The 19,917-nt window shown below is 48.7% G+C and overlaps 11 protein-coding genes across 11 annotated transcripts; 4 read left to right on the forward strand and 7 right to left on the reverse strand.

Annotated features, from left to right (window-relative positions):
* Positions 1-2: 2 nt before the first annotated feature.
* On the reverse strand, positions 3-2,309 carry erb1 (ribosome biogenesis protein ERB1; the record flags this gene model as incomplete). The annotated part of the gene is made up of 1 exon (XM_056679958.1): positions 3-2,309. The coding sequence occupies one exon, from the start codon at positions 2,307-2,309 to the stop codon at positions 3-5; it is 2,307 nt and encodes a 768-aa protein (XP_056530330.1).
* A 194-nt stretch (positions 2,310-2,503) lies between these two features.
* N7500_008815 (Zn(II)2Cys6 transcription factor rglT) lies at positions 2,504-3,907 on the forward strand (the record flags this gene model as incomplete). Its single annotated transcript, XM_056679959.1, has 2 exons — positions 2,504-2,594; positions 2,652-3,907. 2 exons carry the CDS (start codon positions 2,504-2,506, stop codon positions 3,905-3,907), a joined length of 1,347 nt encoding a protein of 448 aa, XP_056530331.1.
* Positions 3,908-4,238: 331 nt separating this feature from the next.
* N7500_008816 (Paf1-complex subunit LEO1) lies at positions 4,239-5,640 on the reverse strand (the record flags this gene model as incomplete). The annotated part of the gene is made up of 3 exons (XM_056679960.1): positions 4,239-5,222; positions 5,275-5,440; positions 5,492-5,640. The coding sequence occupies 3 exons, from the start codon at positions 5,638-5,640 to the stop codon at positions 4,239-4,241; spliced, it is 1,299 nt and encodes a 432-aa protein (XP_056530332.1).
* Positions 5,641-5,975: 335 nt separating this feature from the next.
* On the forward strand, positions 5,976-7,263 carry N7500_008817 (Mob1/phocein family protein; the record flags this gene model as incomplete). Its single annotated transcript, XM_056679961.1, has 4 exons — positions 5,976-5,998; positions 6,256-6,524; positions 6,581-6,695; positions 6,747-7,263. 4 exons carry the CDS (start codon positions 5,976-5,978, stop codon positions 7,261-7,263), a joined length of 924 nt encoding a protein of 307 aa, XP_056530333.1.
* Positions 7,264-7,929: 666 nt separating this feature from the next.
* On the reverse strand, positions 7,930-8,400 carry N7500_008818 (uncharacterized protein; the record flags this gene model as incomplete). The annotated part of the gene is made up of 1 exon (XM_056679962.1): positions 7,930-8,400. One exon carries the CDS (start codon positions 8,398-8,400, stop codon positions 7,930-7,932), a length of 471 nt encoding a protein of 156 aa, XP_056530334.1.
* Positions 8,401-8,679: 279 nt separating this feature from the next.
* N7500_008819 (rhomboid protease PCP1) lies at positions 8,680-10,753 on the forward strand (the record flags this gene model as incomplete). The annotated part of the gene is made up of 6 exons (XM_056679963.1): positions 8,680-9,049; positions 9,100-9,639; positions 9,695-9,798; positions 9,856-10,189; positions 10,247-10,421; positions 10,483-10,753. The coding sequence occupies 6 exons, from the start codon at positions 8,680-8,682 to the stop codon at positions 10,751-10,753; spliced, it is 1,794 nt and encodes a 597-aa protein (XP_056530335.1).
* A 215-nt stretch (positions 10,754-10,968) lies between these two features.
* N7500_008820 (uncharacterized protein) lies at positions 10,969-11,459 on the reverse strand (the record flags this gene model as incomplete). The annotated part of the gene is made up of 2 exons (XM_056679964.1): positions 10,969-11,200; positions 11,227-11,459. 2 exons carry the CDS (start codon positions 11,457-11,459, stop codon positions 10,969-10,971), a joined length of 465 nt encoding a protein of 154 aa, XP_056530336.1.
* Positions 11,460-12,206: 747 nt separating this feature from the next.
* N7500_008821 (uncharacterized protein) lies at positions 12,207-12,677 on the reverse strand (the record flags this gene model as incomplete). Its single annotated transcript, XM_056679965.1, has 1 exon — positions 12,207-12,677. The coding sequence occupies one exon, from the start codon at positions 12,675-12,677 to the stop codon at positions 12,207-12,209; it is 471 nt and encodes a 156-aa protein (XP_056530337.1).
* A 2,345-nt stretch (positions 12,678-15,022) lies between these two features.
* Positions 15,023-16,489, reverse strand: N7500_008822 (Aminoglycoside phosphotransferase; the record flags this gene model as incomplete). Its single annotated transcript, XM_056679966.1, has 1 exon — positions 15,023-16,489. The coding sequence occupies one exon, from the start codon at positions 16,487-16,489 to the stop codon at positions 15,023-15,025; it is 1,467 nt and encodes a 488-aa protein (XP_056530338.1).
* A 516-nt stretch (positions 16,490-17,005) lies between these two features.
* Positions 17,006-17,425, reverse strand: N7500_008823 (uncharacterized protein; the record flags this gene model as incomplete). Its single annotated transcript, XM_056679967.1, has 1 exon — positions 17,006-17,425. One exon carries the CDS (start codon positions 17,423-17,425, stop codon positions 17,006-17,008), a length of 420 nt encoding a protein of 139 aa, XP_056530339.1.
* Positions 17,426-18,266: 841 nt separating this feature from the next.
* On the forward strand, positions 18,267-19,842 carry N7500_008824 (uncharacterized protein; the record flags this gene model as incomplete). Its single annotated transcript, XM_056679968.1, has 2 exons — positions 18,267-18,642; positions 18,737-19,842. 2 exons carry the CDS (start codon positions 18,267-18,269, stop codon positions 19,840-19,842), a joined length of 1,482 nt encoding a protein of 493 aa, XP_056530340.1.
* Positions 19,843-19,917: the final 75 nt, after the last annotated feature.

Genomic DNA, 19,917 nt, shown 5'->3' on the forward strand with positions numbered 1-19,917 from the left:
GATTACATCCACAAGCGACAGGTTCCATCGGCACCGGCACTGACAGCCCACGCTTCGCGGGGGTGCCAGTCGATATCCAAGACACCCAGCTCGCCAGTAATCTTGTGGCCCTTGAGAACCTTGAGCGGCACAATGGTAGCATTGCTAAGCATGTCTCCAGTGACGCTGCCATGGAAGATCTGCAAGGATCCATCGTCGGAAGCATCTGCGAAGAGGGGGTAGCGGCCACTGGGGTGGAACTTGACGGCGCGGATAGCCTTGCGGTGGTAGCGGAGGGTCTTGTAGGGTCGCTGGGAGAGGTCAAGATCGTGCCAGAGCAGACGACGATCGTACGAGCCGACGATAATGTTGTCACCGCCGGATGCGCTGGAAGAGGTCGGGTGGATGTCGAAGGACGAGATCCAGCGCGCACCAGGCTGCAAGATCTTGACGAGAAGCTGGCGGGAGAGATCATAGGCGCGGATCGAGCGCTGATTGGCGACGAAGAGGATAGGTTTCGACGGGTGGAAGTGGGCAGTCTGGGGGGGACCACCGCCCTTGAGGCGACGCTTGAAGGGGAATTGCGTCAGGTGTTTGCTGACTGTGTGGATGGAGATTGCGACGGAGGCGGGTGTCGAGGCGCCCGAGCAGACTGTCACGAAGTAGTCGCCGCGGCGGTGCCACGAGATTGTCTTGGGCACGTAACGGAGGGGAATGACGACGCACACACCGGCGTCCACAAGAGCCGACTCGGGACGGATCCAGGTCGGGGCTGTGTTCTTCTTGCCTTCCTCTGAGGCACTGGGGGCCGGCCGAGAGGCGGCGAAACCCCAGCCTGCGTCGAGGAGATCTAAACTGGCCTTCTCAATTTCGGGGTTGACGATAGGGGGCACGGCAAGGAAGATATCGTCTCCTGCGGTGGCAGCGAGGACGACGGCGTCCTTGCCCGGACGCCAGCGGACAGTGTTGACCGCCTCATCATCGCTGAGCTTCACGCTCCACAGTTGGCGACCTGTGAGGAGTTCCCAGACACGGACGGTACCATCATCGCCACCAGTGGCCAGCCAGACTCCAGTTGGGTCCACGTTCACAGAGCGCACACGGCCCTTATGTCCGCGGAAGACTGTGGCACAGGCAGTGGGGAAAGGCTTGAGCTCCTCGGGGCTGGGAAGCTTGGGCAAGAGACTCTCGGGGTCGATGTTCAGCTTGCTACGACGCACACGCGGAGCGAGGTAGAGATCCAAGCAACGCTCGAATTTCTCCTGGACGAAGTTGTCGTATCCAGGAACTCTGCGTAGGGAGCCAAAGTCGTTGGGCAGGAAATCCTTCTCGCGATCTTCGGGATCTGTCTGCTCCCATTCCTTGCGTTCCTTGTTATCGGGCAGGTACTCAGCAGGCGGGTGGTAACTCTCCTCGTAACCAGGAGGTGGGAGTTTAGGCGCCGGGATGTGCATAATGTGGTCAGGGCGCTCAACCTCGTCAGCCCACAGGTCGTAGTTGATGAGTTCCTCATCCTTCTCTTCCCTCTCTTCTGGCGCCTTGTAAGGAAGAATGCGGCCCTCGCGGATGGCCTTCACAAGCTTCATCACACGCTTCTGCTCGTGCTTGGATGGCACGAAACGGCGCTTGGGCTCGGGAGCAGCGCTCAATGGCATGATCTCCTTTTGACTGCTAAACCATTCCACCAAAGGCTCATATGGGTCGTAGCCCTCGGAAGGAACCTCATTCATCTGCACCTTGCGGAGCAATTCCAATTCCTCCTGGCTGAGCTCCAGAGGCTTGCCGGTCTGAGGGTCAGTCATACCGGTCCAGCCCTTGGGGATTTCAATGCTGTCTAACAATGCATCCAGGGCCTCGCCCTTGGCAGGACGCATAATTTTCTTTCCATTGATGTCGTAACCAATATGGGGGTATTCGTCGTAGAACTTCAGCGGAATGTCGCCAATGGTGTTGGCATTTTCATCAACTTCGGATAGTTCAGAGTTATCGTCCGGGTGAATTTCATCCCAGAGGTAGCGGTCGTTTCCGTTGGCGTCCTTCACGATGCGGAAGTTAGGTTCACCGGCAGCTGGCTTAATTTCTTCTGTATCAGAGGGAATTTCATCGCTATCCAATTCCTCTTCATCATCTTCCGAGTCGCTGAAGTCGTTGACCAGCTCAACTTCCGAGTCACTGTCATCGTCCTCGCTGCCCGAAAGATCGTTGGCGGTGTCCGACAAGGATCCATCAAGGTTACCTTTGCTCAATTCGTCGCCGGAAAAGACACCAGCTTCCTCCTCCACATCACGAGTGACAGCCTTGCGCTTCTTTGAAGCCGCCTTGGGGTTCATGGTGCTGTTTAGCGGGTGTTGTCTTACTGCAGTAGATCCATGGATTTTTTTTTTGGATAATTTCTCGCAGGCATTCACCGCTCACCGCCCACATGACCGCCCCCGGCTTATCGGGCCTATCTATGACAGGCCAACCATTTTGGAATGTTTTCTATCTATTGAAGGGCTTTTTTAATCGAGAATATCATCAAGCTATGCCGCTCCCACCTGAGTATGAGGGAGTGCCTCCTGTGCCTGTAAATGAATCCCCAGAGGCAAAAAGACATGCAGCATGCGACGAGTGTAGTATGTCCCACAGACCGATGTCACACAACTCTCACTGACTAGTCGACTGTTCAATAGGAAAGCGGAAGCTCAAATGCTCCGGAGAGCCGACAGGATGTTCGCGATGTACCAAACAGTCACTCTCTTGCAACTATTCCATACAAAAACAGATGGGCCGACCGCCTAAGAAACGGACACGGACAGATGATGAGGGGGTCGACTTCCCACCGATATCTGGGGCTGAAATTTGGCCAAGTCCAGAGGACTCGCAACAATCTTCATCAGGAATGAGTCCAAGCATAAGCAATTTCCCAGATGCTGATCATCTTTGTCCACAATTCTTCTGGCGGCCTGGTACCAACACGAATTCACCACAGTCCCAGCCTGCAGATCTATTGTCAGGCTATGATGACCATAACCATACCTGGAAGCCAGACCTTTTGAAACCACCAAACCTTCCTGTCTTCCCGTCATCTTCTCCCTGGCCAGATTTCTCAACTGTCTCTGAAGCCACGGCTATGCCAATGCCAATGCCACTGTCGTTGCCATTTCCTATCCCTACACTTTTTCCACCCTCGCCCTCCCTCCCGCTCTCACCTGCCGCCTCCGTTTCCTCCGACTCCGCAACACCTGGGTGTACGTGTCTGTCATATCTCTACCTAAGCCTCAGCCATATGACATCACTATCATCTTTCCCCGTCAACTCACACACTCTATGCTCGCTATATATCGCTGCACGGACAGCGCGAGACGTGATCCGCTGCCAAGTGTGTCCTAAGGCCTTCTCAACGGGGTTTCAAAATATCATGTTCCTAGGGACTCTATTAACAGTTGTCGCGGACTCGTGGCTGCGCGTCTCGCAAGCCGACGCTACTGAACTGGGGATGCAGTCTGCGCCTCCACACTTCTTGTCTGAGGCGCATCAAAGCCCTGACCCTACCCAAGTTTGGAAATCATGGCTTCGACAGGTGGTTCGCCGCGCTGTCATTGGTGGTCCCATCGGGCCAGGTGCTATGATCCCTTGTTCTGAGCAGCCAGACCTACTGTCTATGATTGGCGAACTCGAAGATCGGCAACGCCGCTGGCATGAACCTGGGCAACATCCACTTGGAAAAAACCAACCTGGACAGTGGAACACAGTGTCCTCCTTCTCGGAACCATATCAGTCACAGGATCAGGATGGGCCCGGTGAGAATAAATTTTTATGCCTTCGTTTGATTAAAAGTTCTAGGGAAGTGATCGCTAAATTCAACTTCGATCCTTCGGAATATCCCGAGGGCGTTGAGCCGATCAGTGCAGGCAACAACACACATATGGGTGCACATCATGCATGAATAAATTTGCTTAATTATAGGTTGGGATCGGTTATCTGGTTTTTGCACTCTGGATATGTCTGAGACTATGTGGAGTTATTGTTGTATACCATTTGGCATGAGATACCATACAAATCTACATTACTTCGCTGGCACGAAGCTAGATATGTCATTGACCATTTCATTAATTTTTGTTGTACAAGCATCAAGTCAGAGTGAAATGAGCCCCATTGTCCCTCGAATGCCTGTCCGTGTAAATGACGCCGGACCATGTGGATATGTAACAAGAAAACTGCATTGAAGAGCGTAAGAAAAAAGAAAGAACACGCGAGAGAAGTGGAGTGACACAAGCTCATTCGTCATCCTCGTCGTCGACCACGTAGCGGTTCTTCTTTCGGGCAGGAGGCGTACCAGCCCTGGCTTGGGGCTCAGGCTTGCTACGGGAAGCTTTCGCAGGTGCAGCCTCCACGTCGTCTTCACCTTCAGCGTCCATGTCATCGTCCTCTAGCTCCTCTTCCTCATCTTCGGCTTCTTCCTCAAGCTCCTCGTCGCTGCCAACCAAGAATCCATCGTCCTCATCGTACTCGTCTTCTCTGTTACGAGCACCACGAGAGTAGTCCTCTTCGTCGTCAGTGTAAATTTCACCGCGACGGTTTTGGCGGCGAGGCTTGGCACGCGGACGAGTTGTAAGCAAACTGCTATCTTCAAGACCACCGACACTAAGACCGGTAGGACGGCTGGCGCCATGGCGGCGACCGCGGTCGGCCTCGCGATCAGCAAGCTGCTGGCGACGACGCTCGGCCTTGATAGCTTCCTTTTCCATCATTTCAGCGCGTCTAGCAGCCAACTCGGGATCCTCTGTTAGTTCATAGCGCGGCGCAGTGCCAGCTGCGGTCTGCTTGCTACCACGAGCAGCAGCCGCCAGCTGTTCTTGCAACCGCTGAACGGCATCGTCCGTCTCCAAGGTGGTCGGGAGAATAGTCAGACCTTGGGTGACATGTGAGCTCAATCGGAATACTTGAGCTGTTTCCAGTCCAGCTGCGAGATACACGTGGGAGTCCAGCTTGTGGTCATAGTCGCCGGACTTGGTGAGAGGTGCGAGGGGTTTGGATGCGATGCGGTATTGCTCAAGGGGTGCGGATGCGAGTTGGAGAGTGATAGAGCCATCCTCCCATTTGATCATGCGGGCATTGGACTGCAAGAGGGACCCATCTGCGGGATCCTTACGCCAGCATAGGGAGGTAGCAGCGGTCTGGTAAGGTGGTGGGACGTAAGTTTCAGGGTTGAATTCCTCTCCCTCGATTGAGAGGAAATCCGGCACACGCATGGTGTAAACCTGTTACTAGAAGTTAGATCAACCTCAAAGGTTTTGGAGTAGAAGCTCCCACCTCTCCATCGTTGGTTAACGGCATTGGCGCCCGAGCAAGGTCCTGCTCAATGATATTGACTTCCTGCTCCTCCTGAGCCACATCGTCCATTCGGTCTTCGCGCCGATCATAGCGGTGCTCATCGTCACCTGAGTCAAGTTGCTCATCATCTAGGTTGCGGTGGGGTCTAGCAATATATTAGCATTTAGCTCTTGTCGTTTTGGTGCGGTTTGCATACTCAATGTCATCGAGTCCACCCTCTCCATCCGACCCGAAAAGATCATCGCCTTCATCCATTTGGTCGGCGCCAGAATCATTGGCATTGCTGTGCGCAGGACTCTCATTGCCATTGCTAGGGCGTCGGACGCCCTCCTCATCGGAGGACATGGTGTATGGAATTTATTGTTGTTGCAGGTTCGGTAGATATGTGATGATGTGAGTGGCAATAAAGAAGGGATTGAAGGCGTTCTTAATATTATATCGGCAGTGAGCGATGCGATATATCGTCAGTAATGTATTGACAATTGTTCTATCGGCTCGTTCACGAGCTCCCATAATTCAATTGACGCGCGGGGATATATATTCTCCGACTCCGGACCCAAACAGGACTAGCGTCTCGATGGCCCAGACCAAAAGGGGATCCTCAACGTGTGGGCATCTCACCGTCTCGTCCCTCATCCCCGTTATTTTCTTAATTTGAAGCATCGCAGATCAATTTCAAGATGGCGACCTTCTTCCAGAGCGTGTAAGTGATGTTGTACCATTGTGGACATGTTGCAATCGGCAGTTCAATCTCTCTACTACATTTACCCCCTCATACTGCACGAAGAACCCCCCGGCGCCACAAATACAAAGGAGCATTCCATGTCTGAAAGTCTAATATATGCCCTGGCCTCCTTTTTATTGTTCACATCTACCCTTGCTTCTTCTATATATTTTCTCTTTCTTCTTCAACAGCTATACCTCGCTACGATCGTCCGCTAACTCTATTTTTGAATACAGTCGCCAAGGATTTGGCCGGGGAGGAAACAATAAGAGCAACAATCCCCCTAAAAGCCCAGCACAATCCTCGACCCCTCAGCACCAAGCCACTATGTCGAATTCGCCCTCGATTTCCAGCAGTCTGTCAGTGGAGACTCAAGCGAACGACCCCGAGGGGCCCAAGTACTTCTTCCAGGAGAAGTATGCCCCGCTGAATGTGAGGGGCAACTTTTTGACGCTCTGTGCTTGCCCGAAGAATGTGGAACTGGGCGAGTGGCTAGCTCACCAGAGTAAGCAACGCGGAAGCTTATCTCAAGACCGGGAGGCTAATATGTTTCCACTTCAGTTGTTGAACAATATCGTCTACTCCACGGCATGCTCCAGGTGATCCAGGAGGTGAACAGTGTGACCGGGCTTCCTATTTGCAATGAAAACACTTGTCCAACAATGTCCGCTGGACGGTATGTGGTTATGGCGGGGTAAACTATGAACTGAGCTAACGATTCCGAAAGGCTGACCTATACCTGGCTTGTTGACGGCCGCGCCGCCAAAATCTCCGCCCCAAAGTTTATCAACCGCGTCGAGAAATGGATTGTCAGCAAAATTCACGACCCTGTTATGTTCCCCACTGAAAAGGTCAACGGCACTCCCGAGACATCGGCCATCAAAGAGGCTAACGGCGCATCCACAACTCCCTCCGACCCTGCCAACCCAGATGAATGGATCGGCAAGTCTAGTGGCTTCCCGCCAACCTTTTATAAGGACTGTCAAGGTATCATGAAGCAGATGTTCCGCTGCTACGCTCATCTGTACCATGCTCATTGGCTTAACCCCTTTTGGCACATTAACAAGCATGATGTCCTGAACATGTGCTTCGTTCACTTTGTGACGGTCTCCAAGTACTACGGGCTTGTGTCCGATAAGGAGATGGAGCCCATGCAGCCTTTGATTGAGTTGTTCATCAAGCAACAGCGGGTTCCCCCAGAGGCGCTTAATGGCGGCCACTGGGCCCAGCAGGCCGCCACTTGAGCTCCACGGGTCTGGAGCTGCACCTTCTTGTTTTTACATTGATGACCATGACATGTCCGCTAACCTGGCGTTGGGCCGCGCTGTCTTACTTTGCTCATATTCTGCTTTCTCCTTCTTCCATCTAAAAAAAATGGGCGAATTTGTGATGATATGACACAGAGCCGGAGCTTTGATTAAGCATTTAGCATGCGCTGTGAACTATTTTACTTGATGATCTTGCATATTCTCATCCAGCATCGGCTGGTCATTGCATGTTTTTTATCTACTCATTGCAATACATTCATCTGATCGTTATTCCATAACACATAAGACTTGGGGTTGTAAATGATCCAATAGATACATTTCGTTTTGGGCCCTGGGACTTGAGCGTATCTAGCGCTGCAAAATATTTGGGCAGTCCCTCAGGCTTGGGGATAGTCATTGACTGGGAAGACCATCGCTATGGTTCGGGCGTATGTTGTATACATCGTACCGCGAAGTATGGATGCTGTGAAACATAGCCAATTGACAAAAGTCGATCTTCGACCCACAAGCAAATGCAGCAAAGCGCCCGCAAATAGCAGTGGCTGAGAGCCACGCACGCACTGGTGATGATGCGTTTGAAGATTTGAGCAGTCCAAGCTAGCTTAAAGAAGCCAGCCGCGCTTAGAGGACCCACAGAATTGGTCACAGATAGACCCCATCCCCATCATCCCGATCATTGGACTCCCGTCCTGCACCCGTCTCAGCCCCAGGCCCAGGCCCAGGCTCAGATCCAGTCCCATTCTCGGTCTCAGCTACATGTCCATTTGTCACCGGAACATCTGTCAATGCGTCCTGTCCCTTGTCGATCTTAAGCTCATCAAGCTCAATCCAAGGCTGTCCACGATTCTCGACCTCGGTCTTCAGTAACGAGATCCGCTCATTCATGGACACTGCCACACCCTCGTTTTCGGTGACATAACCTTCTATCTCCTTCTTGTCTTCTTCTGAGTCGTTGCTTTCTGCTAAGAATGCACGGAGCTCGGCGTTCGAGCGGTGCAGGTGTGCGATGGAGTTTGTGAGCTCGGAGACTTTGCTGTAGAGGACTGCGAGAGGGAGCTCTTTGATTGCTTCGGCAAAGGCTCCTGGGGTTATAGGGAGGGATTCAGTGGACATTTCGATGTTTGTCTTGTGATGGGTTGAAGGCAAAGAGTTGGGAATGATGCGGGCTGATCTGTTTAGATTGTTATCACCTTATCATCACGTGGGATCCATATATAGATCAGCTGGAGATATATCAGATGGGAAATGTGCTTGTAGATGTTGAGATTGGGTTGGAATTTTTTGGGGGGATTGTAGGATGAATATAAAATTCGATTAGATGTATCAAGCTAATACTATACCTAGAGAACAAAGCACATTCCAACAATTCCCCTCCATCTTCTTGCTTCGTACATGCAATCGCGGTCTCGGAACAACTCTGCAGCCGGCTACCAAAAAGATCCCCGAACAATCAACCACCACCCCATATTTCGTGGTGCTCTCCGAACTCTCGCTCGCCAGCCACAGGATATGAGCAATGCGGTCTGGGCCGTATGGCGGGCTCCCTGCCCAGGGCTCCGCACCTCCGTGCTGCCAGTAACATTCCGGCCTACCAGTCGCGATCTCCGCATTACCCCATGGCGCATGTATGGCACATCGCGCCAATCCACGTTACCAATCCCGAGCCTTCTGTCCCAGATATTCCCTCGTTCGTCTCGACCTACTCCTACCCCGATATCCTCACAACGATTCAACCCGGTCTCTACACCCCGCCGCTTAAAACGTACATCCGCCGCATCTCCAAAGCCAAAGCCTAAATCGGATCCCTCGGAGATCCCCCTCGCCAAAAGCCCTTCTCCGATGCCGAGATCAAAGCCATCTTTGGTCCCGTCAAGTTCAACGCAAAGCTGGGAAACCGTATTCTGGCCGTCCTGCACGGCCACCGTTTGACCGGCACACTCGATGCGGACTTACCAATTGACATTGCCCGCGCTATCACCAAGCAGCAGTTTGATACGGCTCTGGAATGGCTCCGCGATGAATACCCTATCGACGAGGATGCTGCTATCTTCGCCCGCATTGAGCGTGAGGAGCGTGCAGAGGAAGAGAAGCTCGTACGCCGCGCTGAGAAGCTGGGTTTGTATAAGCCGCAAAGTGGTTCCTATGACGCTGAGCTTGGAGAGGAGGGCTCTCCTTACGGTAAGAGTGTTCTAAAGGAAGCTCGCGAGATGAATGAGAAGCGTTTGTTGGCCGAACAGGAACGGAAAAGGCAGGAGTGGCTAGATGGCGAGAAAGAAGAACAGGAACGGTTGAAGCGGGAGTTTGGGAAGAACACTTCCCTGCAGCAGTACCAAGAGGCTGCACTCACTGAGGGTATGTTGACTACAATTCAAGTTTGGGTGCTTGAAATTGGTATTGACATTTTTAGCTCGTCCTCGTGCGGATCCTATCGAGAGGCCGTATCTCGCTTGGGTCCAGAAGCATCATATTGCTGCTACCAACGAGAGTCCTGAGTCTATGAACATCACCAATGTAAGAAAGGCCCGCTTTGTTGAATTGTTTGGTTGTTAACCATGTTTGAACTTGCAGTCTCAACGTCTGCTTGCTCCGCTTCTGTTCTCAATCGTGGTTCTCGCCTTATGCTATACCTATGCTCAAAAATACGAGTTCCCGGCACGAAAGGACCGTTTGATGCCGGATGTACCCCCTGCTGTTGCTACTGTGGGCACCATTGTGGCGGCTAATGTAGCAGTCACTTTGCTATGGAAATTCGTACCCCCCGCGTGGAGACTGCTCAACCGGTACTTCGTCATCGTTCCCTTTTATCCCAGCTCACTGGGTATGATTGGAAGCACATTCAGTCATCAGACATGGAGACATCTTGGAACTAATATGATGGTCCTGGGGCTTATGGGAACCAGAGGTATGCATTGTGGCTAGTAGAAGCACGAGGAAATAAATCTTCTAACCTTCTTTACAGTTCACGATGAAATTGGCCGTGGAAACTTTTTGGCCATCTACTTCGCTTCCGGTGTCATGGGATCTGTCTTCTCATTGACACGCAGCGTCATCTTTGGCCGCCTGGGCATGACCTCCCTTGGAGCCAGTGCCGCAACCAGCGGTATCGTCGCTGCATGGTGCATGTCTCACTTCAAGTTTGTCCCCCACCATCCCTCCGGCTGTTATCCACGTAGTACCTATACTGACCCTTCCTAGTGACAAACTCACTGTGTGGATTCTTCCCCCGGGGCTCCAAGAAAAGGTTTGGACCTACGGCTGGGTTTTCCTTACCTGTTTAGTCGGCACCGAGATCTTCAGCTTGCTCGCTCCCGCATTCTTATTCCGCGCTTGGCCCCTCTCCCGGCTGACCAAGATGGACCACGCTGCCCATCTAGGTGGGTATGTGGCGGGTGCTGGATGTGGATATACTCTCATGCAGAAAAGGAGAGAGCGCGAGAGAAAGGCGAGACAGTCGCGGTGGATTTAAAGTCTCGTCAATAGAGACTTGATAATCTATCTTTGATTTCCAATTGTATCATACTGGCGTTACTGCAGCAAATTCTAGACTTTCATACTACTCATTTACTTGGGTTACCATGTTTTCTCTCTCATTTTTTATTCAAAATAATTGATCTATCAATCTAACAAAACGTTCTAGGGAAGAAAATCAAATATCCCAATCATCACAAACACCGCTTCACCCTAATCCTGTAGCTCAGTAGTCGTACACCACGGATTCGCAACCGCATACTCCGGCTTACCCCAGTGCAGAGGCTCAATCAAGAGCTGATCCTCACGCTCTGGGGGTCCCTCGCAGAACATGAAAAGCATGCCTTTGTCAATAGTAATACTGCCCATGATGATGTATTCCGCATACCATAGTGCAACGGACTGAATCTGAAGCATCAACAAATCAAGACCTTGCCGGGGGTGTCTAGCTGGATCGGAAAGGATATGCACCTGATCCCCAGGCCGTGCATTGCACTATTGCCCCAGTTAACAAGGCCAGCTTCGATGCTCTCCCATATATGCATGATAATGTCCTTGTCATTGGTTGCAAGGTCCATAGTATCAGGGAGAGCTATAGTACCCCAAATCCAACCTGGCTGGCTGTCGTGGGGGTCCCTGAAATGGAACCGGGTACCATGCTCGAGCTGGTTCGACTGAAACACACTGGCCTGGTAATAGGGCATGATGACGGGTGAAGTGAATGGATGTTCCTGTCGAAATGTGGTATACTGAGTATGCTATGTAGTTTGCTGTTTGTCTTGTTTTAGAGAGAATGATTTTCTGAATGATACTCCTGGTGGTGAGGTAGACTCGAGACGAGGACGTCGAGTCTTTTTATACTGAGGAACAAGCCAGCTATGTTGGTTATTGGGAGCAATGAGAAAATGAAGCTCTTTCATCGCTATAATGCCTTTTTCTGTTCTTTGAGAAAGTATACTACTCTCTCTATACTCTTTGTTGGACCCAATATCCTATATTAATCTTGTTTAGATCTTCTCTTTGTCTTTATTGCCTCGTCCAATATTGGACTTACTTCCATCAAAGCAGGCTTTACTCTTTTATCATCACAACGACTTTCAGCAAGGAAATGATGAAACAGAGGCAGTTCCAAGGCAGTCAGCAGCCATCTCAATATTGCTGGGACACTGTATAGTCTTACATTAGAATTTTGGCCTTTGAATGACTTTGATATCGTTAAAAGCATCCTCCATTGAATTTTCTCTATCTTTGAGGCCATGCATTCGATATTTTCTCTCTTCCTGGCAGCTATTAAGTGGCATATCTATTATACATTTCCTACTCTTACGAAGACATTTCTCTAAGTACCGTATTTGAAGTAACAAAAAGAAGTGCATTGATTATTCGAACATCCAAGCTTAAAACACACGAGTCTTGAGGGTTTAGCCTTCGCATAATACGCAAAGAACAAGCTAAATACGCCAGGGGTCCATCAGAACCTCTCCCACATCCAACATGTCTTCCAGACGCGGCCATTCAAAACGAATCCCACCAAATATCACCTTCTGATCCAGAATAACCTTCCTAGCCAACATCTGATCCCTCCAATACTCTGCAAGATTTTGAGCAAGAAGAAGATCTGGGTGCGTAGGATCAGCCCTATATGACTTGGGCAGGGGGGTATCCGGGTCGCGCTTGATAGGAATCGAGAGACACTTGTACCCTAAATTATGCTTTGCGTGAATATCTACAGTAAAGCGGCCTTTTGCAATCATGTTCTTCACAATCAGCATGACATCTGCATCTCTAAGGCCACGGTGATCTTCTTCTTCTGCAAAATGCACGGTGATCCAGTAGTAGTCGCTTCGGTAAGCGGATGGCTCGGCGAAATATTGGCCACTGGTGCTTTTGTACACACTTGGATGGAACTTGATAGCCAACATGGTCAGCAGGTTTTCACAGGGCTGGGGGGCTCACCGTTACTCTGAGGGGATATGCCCTCGGTGGACTGTCTTAGTTTTGATCGAAGAATAGTTTTCTCTGGGAAATGACACTTAAGAGCGAGGACACCGAGGGTTTATAAAGTTACAACTAAGATTTCTATATCTAGACTATTGTATGGAGAATAACAAAGACCTTTCATGTCTAGAATAGCTTCCCTTATTCCAATGGCTTTGATTTTGAATGTGATAGTCTTTATACCATGTATTGTTCTATATATAATATATCTGTGATGCCACACTTCAGGAAAATATTTACTTGTCTAGATCTAGGACAACTCAGTTGGGCTACAAAGAAACCATTTAGATCAAGATCCTCAGAAGGACGAGAAGATGATGGATCTTATTGCTCAAGGGTTTTTAATTCTCGACAACAGACCTATGTCTGGTGAGAACTACGCAGTATTAGAGATCATACTACTCAATAGAACTTCATTGTCACAAATAGGACAAATAAAAACTTATATCTACATATCGAGTATTCTTACTTAGAATCCATCCAAGTCTATATCCAAGTCTAATCAGGCATCTATATGTGAATGTAGCAAAGCTTATGGAGGATGAGGGAAACTAGAAAGTTTGCCGTTCAAGTCTTGGAATAATGAGAAGGGAGAGTATACCCTACAATGTCGATTGAAGCTATCTCATACTTTTCTCATGTCTTTAAAAGCTCTCTAAAAATGAACTTGCAGGGGAGTGGTGGCTAAGTCTTTTAAATGACGTCCTGGCTCTTAAGTATACCGTATATAGATCTATATAGAACCATCTCAGTATGACTATTTTGGGATACCTACGAGATTTGTTGCTATAGTATCTCCGAGAAATCTAGAATCATGTATTCATTTTTTTTTGTAATTTTTATGCAAAGTGTACTATAAAAATTGACGCGAAAACCACTTCTATCTCGACATCATCGATAACCATTGGACACCATATTAGAACTCGGTTTCCTCTCCATGATGCGGATCCATACATCCAATAGAAAAAACACGCTCTTTGTCAAGAGAATAATTACCAGCACGAAGCTGTATCAGCCAGTACTCCGCGAAGACCGCAGCTTGGGCCATGACTTCATGCATCACTTCCACCGGAGTATACGAGGCCGGAGGATCATCTATCGGGAACGAGATACAGTCGTACCTGATCACGTGCTGTGCTACTCGATGGATGGAGGCCCGGTAATTCTGGATCTCGTCAATCACATACTCTAAGATCATTTCTTCAGTATGGGTGCGATAAAGGCTGGAGGGGAGTTCTACAGTTACCCAGGAAATGTTGTCGTCTGTAGGCTCATTTTCGAATTCTCCTGTTTCGCATGACCTAAAGAGAGATTGCCGGTTGGGGATGTTGGTTTCTGGAAAGCTCATATTGCCGATAATCGATAGCTTGAGAGGTTGTCTGTAAATGATTGGTAGAGGATGGTGAGATTGAATCACTTGGTGAGACCGAGGCCTTTTATATGGGAAAAACCGAGTACCATGAGAAGAAGAAATGAATGCCTTTGATCAGTATGATTTCCCTTGTCTAGTGTTGAATAAAGACTTTGATGGTCATCCATTCACTAATCATAAACAAAGAACTTGTTCGAAAATAATGTTGAAGTTGCAAGCAACAGCTTCTTCCAGTCATAGCGAAGAATGTACCGTATTGATATGAAAAGAAAGAAATCATGCAAGTAATCTTACAGTGTCCTCGCAGTACTCTCTGAAGAAGCAAAGGCCTTTTTCTGTAAATAGGTCCCATAAATTCACTCAAAGAACATGTCAGGGGACGCTCTTACATAGACTGAGAAGTGACTTATTGTATTTGCAGGGGGCAGGAGGAGGACTGAATCTTAGTGAGAACTAGTCTGAACAATACACTCTGTATCCTTTCGATTGGAGTTGTTCTCCTCGAATTGAGACCCCAGCAAAGACTCCATCTAGTGTTCTAGAAGGTGTAACGCCCGTCAACGTATAACAAAAGTCACAAGAGCGTTAGATAGAGTCTGGAGCCGTTGGAGCCGGAGAGGAAGACAAGAAACAGTGGGATGTATAAAAGGTTAGTTGCTTAGAAATTAGTACATAGGAATTATGAATGAGTTATTACACTTGCTGAGCACGCTTTCTATCATATGCAGGTTACCCAGCCCACTAGAATAGTGATTTCTGATTGGCAATATATGTGGCTATAGCCTCGCAATTGATCCAATACACCACAAAATGAATAGGTAGTCGATCGAGGAATCAAAAGGGACAAACAGCGACATAAAACAATCCTCGGAAAAAGCCCCTAAACCAACCAAGCAATCATTCCAACCACTCGCACTCGTATCCTCGGGTATACTCATCCGGGTCCCAAGCGAGAGGTCTGGTGTCCATCTCTTCAACCTTCAGCTTTACACATTCATCTATGTACTCCGTTTCTTTAGGTGTCAAAAGATGAAGCCTTTCCTTCCAAGCATTGTCAGGGTCAAAGCTTTGAGTCGGCCCAAAGAACCGCCGGTCGATCTTCTGCCAATAGATCGAGTCAAATGCAAAGTTATTCCGTGCGACGTACATGATCCAGAAGTTCCCGTTCTTCCAACTGTCTCGCATTGGGCCAGAGAGACGCTGGGTCTCTAAAAGTTGACCGGCGCTGATTGCCTCATTCTCACAATCATTCATAGCTTGGAGAAATATTTCAAGTCGGTCATCGTATTTTATACACCAATCGTCGAGGCCCGTGGGCCAATATTCTGGTTTCTCGAGAAGAAGCCACCAAGGCGGTGCATATGAAAATTCGACAGGGGCGGTATATGTGAACTCCCAGTCTACCACTCCGGCAATATTCTCAGCTTCATCGACGAGGACATTCTCTGGTCGAAAGTCATCACACCAGATTGGAAACGGGCCATTCTCATGGCATAGCCATTTATCTCTCAATTTTCGGTCTCTGATAAGTTTTCGGAAGAGAAAACGTGCCACAAATTTCCGCCGGCAGTCATCCTCAGAGTCGACAGAATCATTCCTTTGATTTGTAAGGTGTGAGAGGTGTAGTTCCGCAAGAGCCTCAAAGTATGACGATGCTTTAGAGTACGTGCTATTCGGTATTTTTGATCGAGGTAGTGTTCCCAGTTGCACGACTTCATTCATGGAATATGATAAGGGCCGATCCAACACCTTCCACGTCATATCTTTTGGGTCACGCCCAATAGACCCTATCTTACTGAGTGTAAGACTAGACAGCGATAGGGCGATTTTGGCCAATTTTCTGTAGAGGTCCCCCAGTCTGACCATGCTGAGGTTGAGATTCAGAACTGGGCGAACGGTTGGATCTGAGTCCGGATTCTCAAGGAGCCTGCAAATACTCTGTTTGTGCTCGATAAATTCCATGATAATGAAAGGACCTAGTTTTGCGGGACTCTCTTTCTTCTGTCCCCAGCGAGATATCGAAGGCACCGGAATGGGAATTTTGTGTGATTGGGTTTGCTCCGAAATGAACTGCATGATCATGACTTCGTTGCGGACTTTCTCTTCGGGAAGCATGATAATACCAGGAAATGGGAACCTGATAATAGCGGTGGTATCATCGGTAAATACTATCCGAAAGCAGACGTTGAAGCCACCTAACGCGAATATATCGAAATCGCACCATTCCCGAGGATAGAAGCGGGTTGCAAGAAAGCGACCAACTGCATTGAAAGGGTCGTCTTCCTCAAGATACTTATACCAGCGTTTGTAGATAATTGTCCCTCTTTCCCAGGCTCGGTCGTCGTAAGCAAGACGTGGTTTCATGGTTATAGAATGTCTGAATGGAGAAATTTGTGGAAGAGATGAAGAGTTAGTAAAATTGTCTTGGAATGGATGAGATACATAGGGGGTTGGATATAGCCCTAAGCACGTGCATGGTTCTGTAAGCGCCAATAAGCTGGAGGATCAAAGCGCCGTTCAAAAGAAGGTATATCACTACGGCATGAAGCACACAATTATCACCTGGCAATTTTGCCTATGAGAGGTCAAAATTGAGGCAGACCACTCGGTTACTAACTTGTCGTTTTTCTTGATTTATCACTTCCAACTTTTGCATTACATAGTGTGACATTCTCGTCTAAGGGTTCCTCTACCTTATATACAATGCCTTCAATATTTGGCCACAAGCTAAATTCCCATGTGGGTACCTTATACTTGGATTCTTACTTATAATCACTTGAGCGCTTGAAAACATCTTGATTTCTACACGTACCTTGACATAGCTCTCATATTCCATCAGAGAAACTTCTATCAACTGTACCATCTTCCTCTTCTCTCTCTCTAGGTTGCGACGGCACAATATCCCCTGGGACGCTTAAAGATCACCTCCCGATTCAGAGTAACCATCCCAGTACGAATCACCTCGAGCCACTTTCCCGCATCGACCTCGGCGCGAATCCACATTGCATCTGTGACAGCATCAACCGGGACTGGAATCGAGATGCAGATAACTCCCAGGTTATGCTGTGCCACATCGCTGACAACGGCTTGTCGGTTTCGAATAATCTGATAAGCATGGTTCATGATAGCTTCATCGGTATGGGTATCATCCATTTCTGCAGGAATGATCACGGTGATCCAGTGAGCTTCCTCGTTGTCCGGGTCCTCCAAAAACTCAGGTGGGCCTACATTGAGCCAGGTCTCATTGTCAACCCCCCTCGTATCTTCAGAGGGCACGATAAACACACTGTCTTGTCCCATATTTGCTGAGATGGGCTAGTCAATTGAATGGGACTCGAGGGATCTGGTGGGACTTGACCTTTGTTAATGAAGCTATCTTGGATAGAGACTGGGAAGGAACTGTGAAGGAATGCTTTTTATACTGCGAACATTCAGATATAATTGGGTGGAAACAAAGTCTCTTTACTCCCAGAATGGCCTTGTCCTATTTTTGGCCGATTTTACACGACCCCGGGCCGTCCCTATGTCTAAATGAGAACCTTGAGTCCTTGACAAAAGCTTCAAGGCTGCCCCATGTGCTTTGTTCTGATATAAGTGATAGTATGTCAATCAGGCTGATATGGGAGACTCTATGTAGATCTCTATCCTATATCGAATCAATTCTTTGTACGCTTGATCCCCATGTTTCATCATCTACTTCCCTTTGATACTCGGCCATAAAGAACCAACAATGCCATTATATGAGTTCTGACCCCAATAGTATAGAGTGACAAAAGGGAATCTTTCAAATAAGAACCTTGTCGGCCAATGGCCTTTGTGCTCTTTGTGCCCTTGTTCTTGTCAAATCTCGAAGGAGATTGCCTTCGAGGGCAAACAAAACATATTTAGAATGGTCTTTGTATTCTTTTTTATCTTCCTTTGCTATCGAGAGAACCTAGTTATTCCGGCAGAGTATTTTCATCCAAAGTACAAAAGGCAACCTTCTCCCCACGACTTGGGATCAATTTGATACAGCCATCTCAACCTAGCAAACAAACGCAATCTCCAATTGACTATCTAGCCCGGTGCACAGATTCATTCGTCGGCTGGGACTAGCCATCACTCTACATTGTAAGCTGTTCCACCTATTGTGAGCTCCCCTATGGCTTATACTAACTTTATTCAGAACGTTTCGGCGTATCTTGACTTGATTTTGTTTCTCGCGTGCTTTGGGTTCGTCCTGTGCTTTGGATCCATAACCTTTGTGATTGTGCATTGCATCGTGCAGATTCTTCAAGCAGCTCTCGCTTTCTACCTATTCGACATCCTCTATTACTTTCTCTACGCAGAAGAAAGCACGGAGTTCTTCCTCGAGCTCATCTCCACAATCCTCACCTCACGCCTCGAGATCAAAAGCTTCATCCTGCTCCTGTGCATACTTTTCAGCATCCATTATTCTATCAGGGAGATTGCCTCAATCCTTCGTGAAAAGGTCTTTGGGCCAAATACGACCATCATTGTGAATTGTCCTAAGCACCGTGAGTCGCGAATCAATTCTTTCGTTCGCTGCTATGACCGAAGAAGAAACCCTACTCTTACAACCACAAACAATTAATACTCAAACTCTAATAGCCATGCAGAGCCCCCAGTTATCCCAGATTGCCAACGACATGGCCCGCATTCATCCCACAAGATGGGGGAAGTATATTAAGTGTACTAGCCCTAACCCTCCCAAGGATCCCGAGCCTGCAATTATCGAGCCCTCGAACTCCAAACCTACAATCCCCAGTGACCCATCTTTTGCATCTCACGGGAACCGCTACATGCGCCATCCTTGGGGCGTAATCGACTACCACATCTATCTTACACACGTCGAAAGCTGCCGCGACAAGCTTCGTCGCGAGAGAGAGTGCTACATCTTAGAGAACACTGGGTTTAAGCAAATCGCCTTACACAAAGAGCTAGCTAGTGACAGTGTTCTAGCTCACACAACCCCAACAGTAGTCTTCGTCAGCCTCCCCGTCCCCGACGCACGGAACGAATCCAGCATTGCCAGCTTGGTGCTTGGCTTCGATCTAAAGTCCCTCCGCTTGCAGGGTTATTACTTCGAGCCCAAGTCCCCAATTAAGAATTACAATGACCTTTGGAAGGCCTGGTCCCAGGGTGAGGGCCAGCTCGTTATTGATGTTCCCGTTAGCCGTTTCCTGGCAATCCTTCGCCATACTATGCAGCATCAGGTTGAGATCCTAGAGATCGGCCTCCTACACCACTACGGCCTCACTGCGCGTGGATTCCAAGCTGGCTTGGATATGGTTATTACTGTGCAGTTCTTGCAGTTTCTGGATGACTTCGCTGAGCTCGTCTCTGAGGAGCCCGATGAGATTCGGAAGGTTTATACGCCTTTCCAGGACGATTTGCGGGAGTTGCTTGCGGCTGGCTCGCGGGACTCTTGGTTTGCTCTTCGTGATGGACACAGTATTGAGCAATATCGCCAGAAGCAGTTGAAGAAGGTTGTTGCTTCCGGTTTGTTCTATGGACAGAAGATGCTTGTGCTTCGGGACGAGGCTGAGGCCACAGAAAAGAGTAAGGTGTCTCGTCCAGTCAAGATTATTTCAGGCCATTCGGGTCGGTGGTTGTGGTCGAAGGTGCACGTCCACATTTTGGTGAGTGTCATAGCTGTTCTTTGCCTCTGCTCTGTCATGGATCGGGAAAGGGTTCTTTGTGTAGGAGTATTTTAATCGGCTGGTTCCTCAATACATGTTTTCTCCTATTTTCAAATCAATTGTTCAAGATGATTGTTGTGCAGTGTACTC

This window comes from Penicillium coprophilum, assembly GCF_028826855.1.
Source record: "Penicillium coprophilum strain IBT 35676 chromosome Unknown utg000005l_segment0_segment0, whole genome shotgun sequence".
Taxonomy (NCBI): Eukaryota; Fungi; Ascomycota; class Eurotiomycetes; order Eurotiales; family Aspergillaceae; genus Penicillium; species Penicillium coprophilum.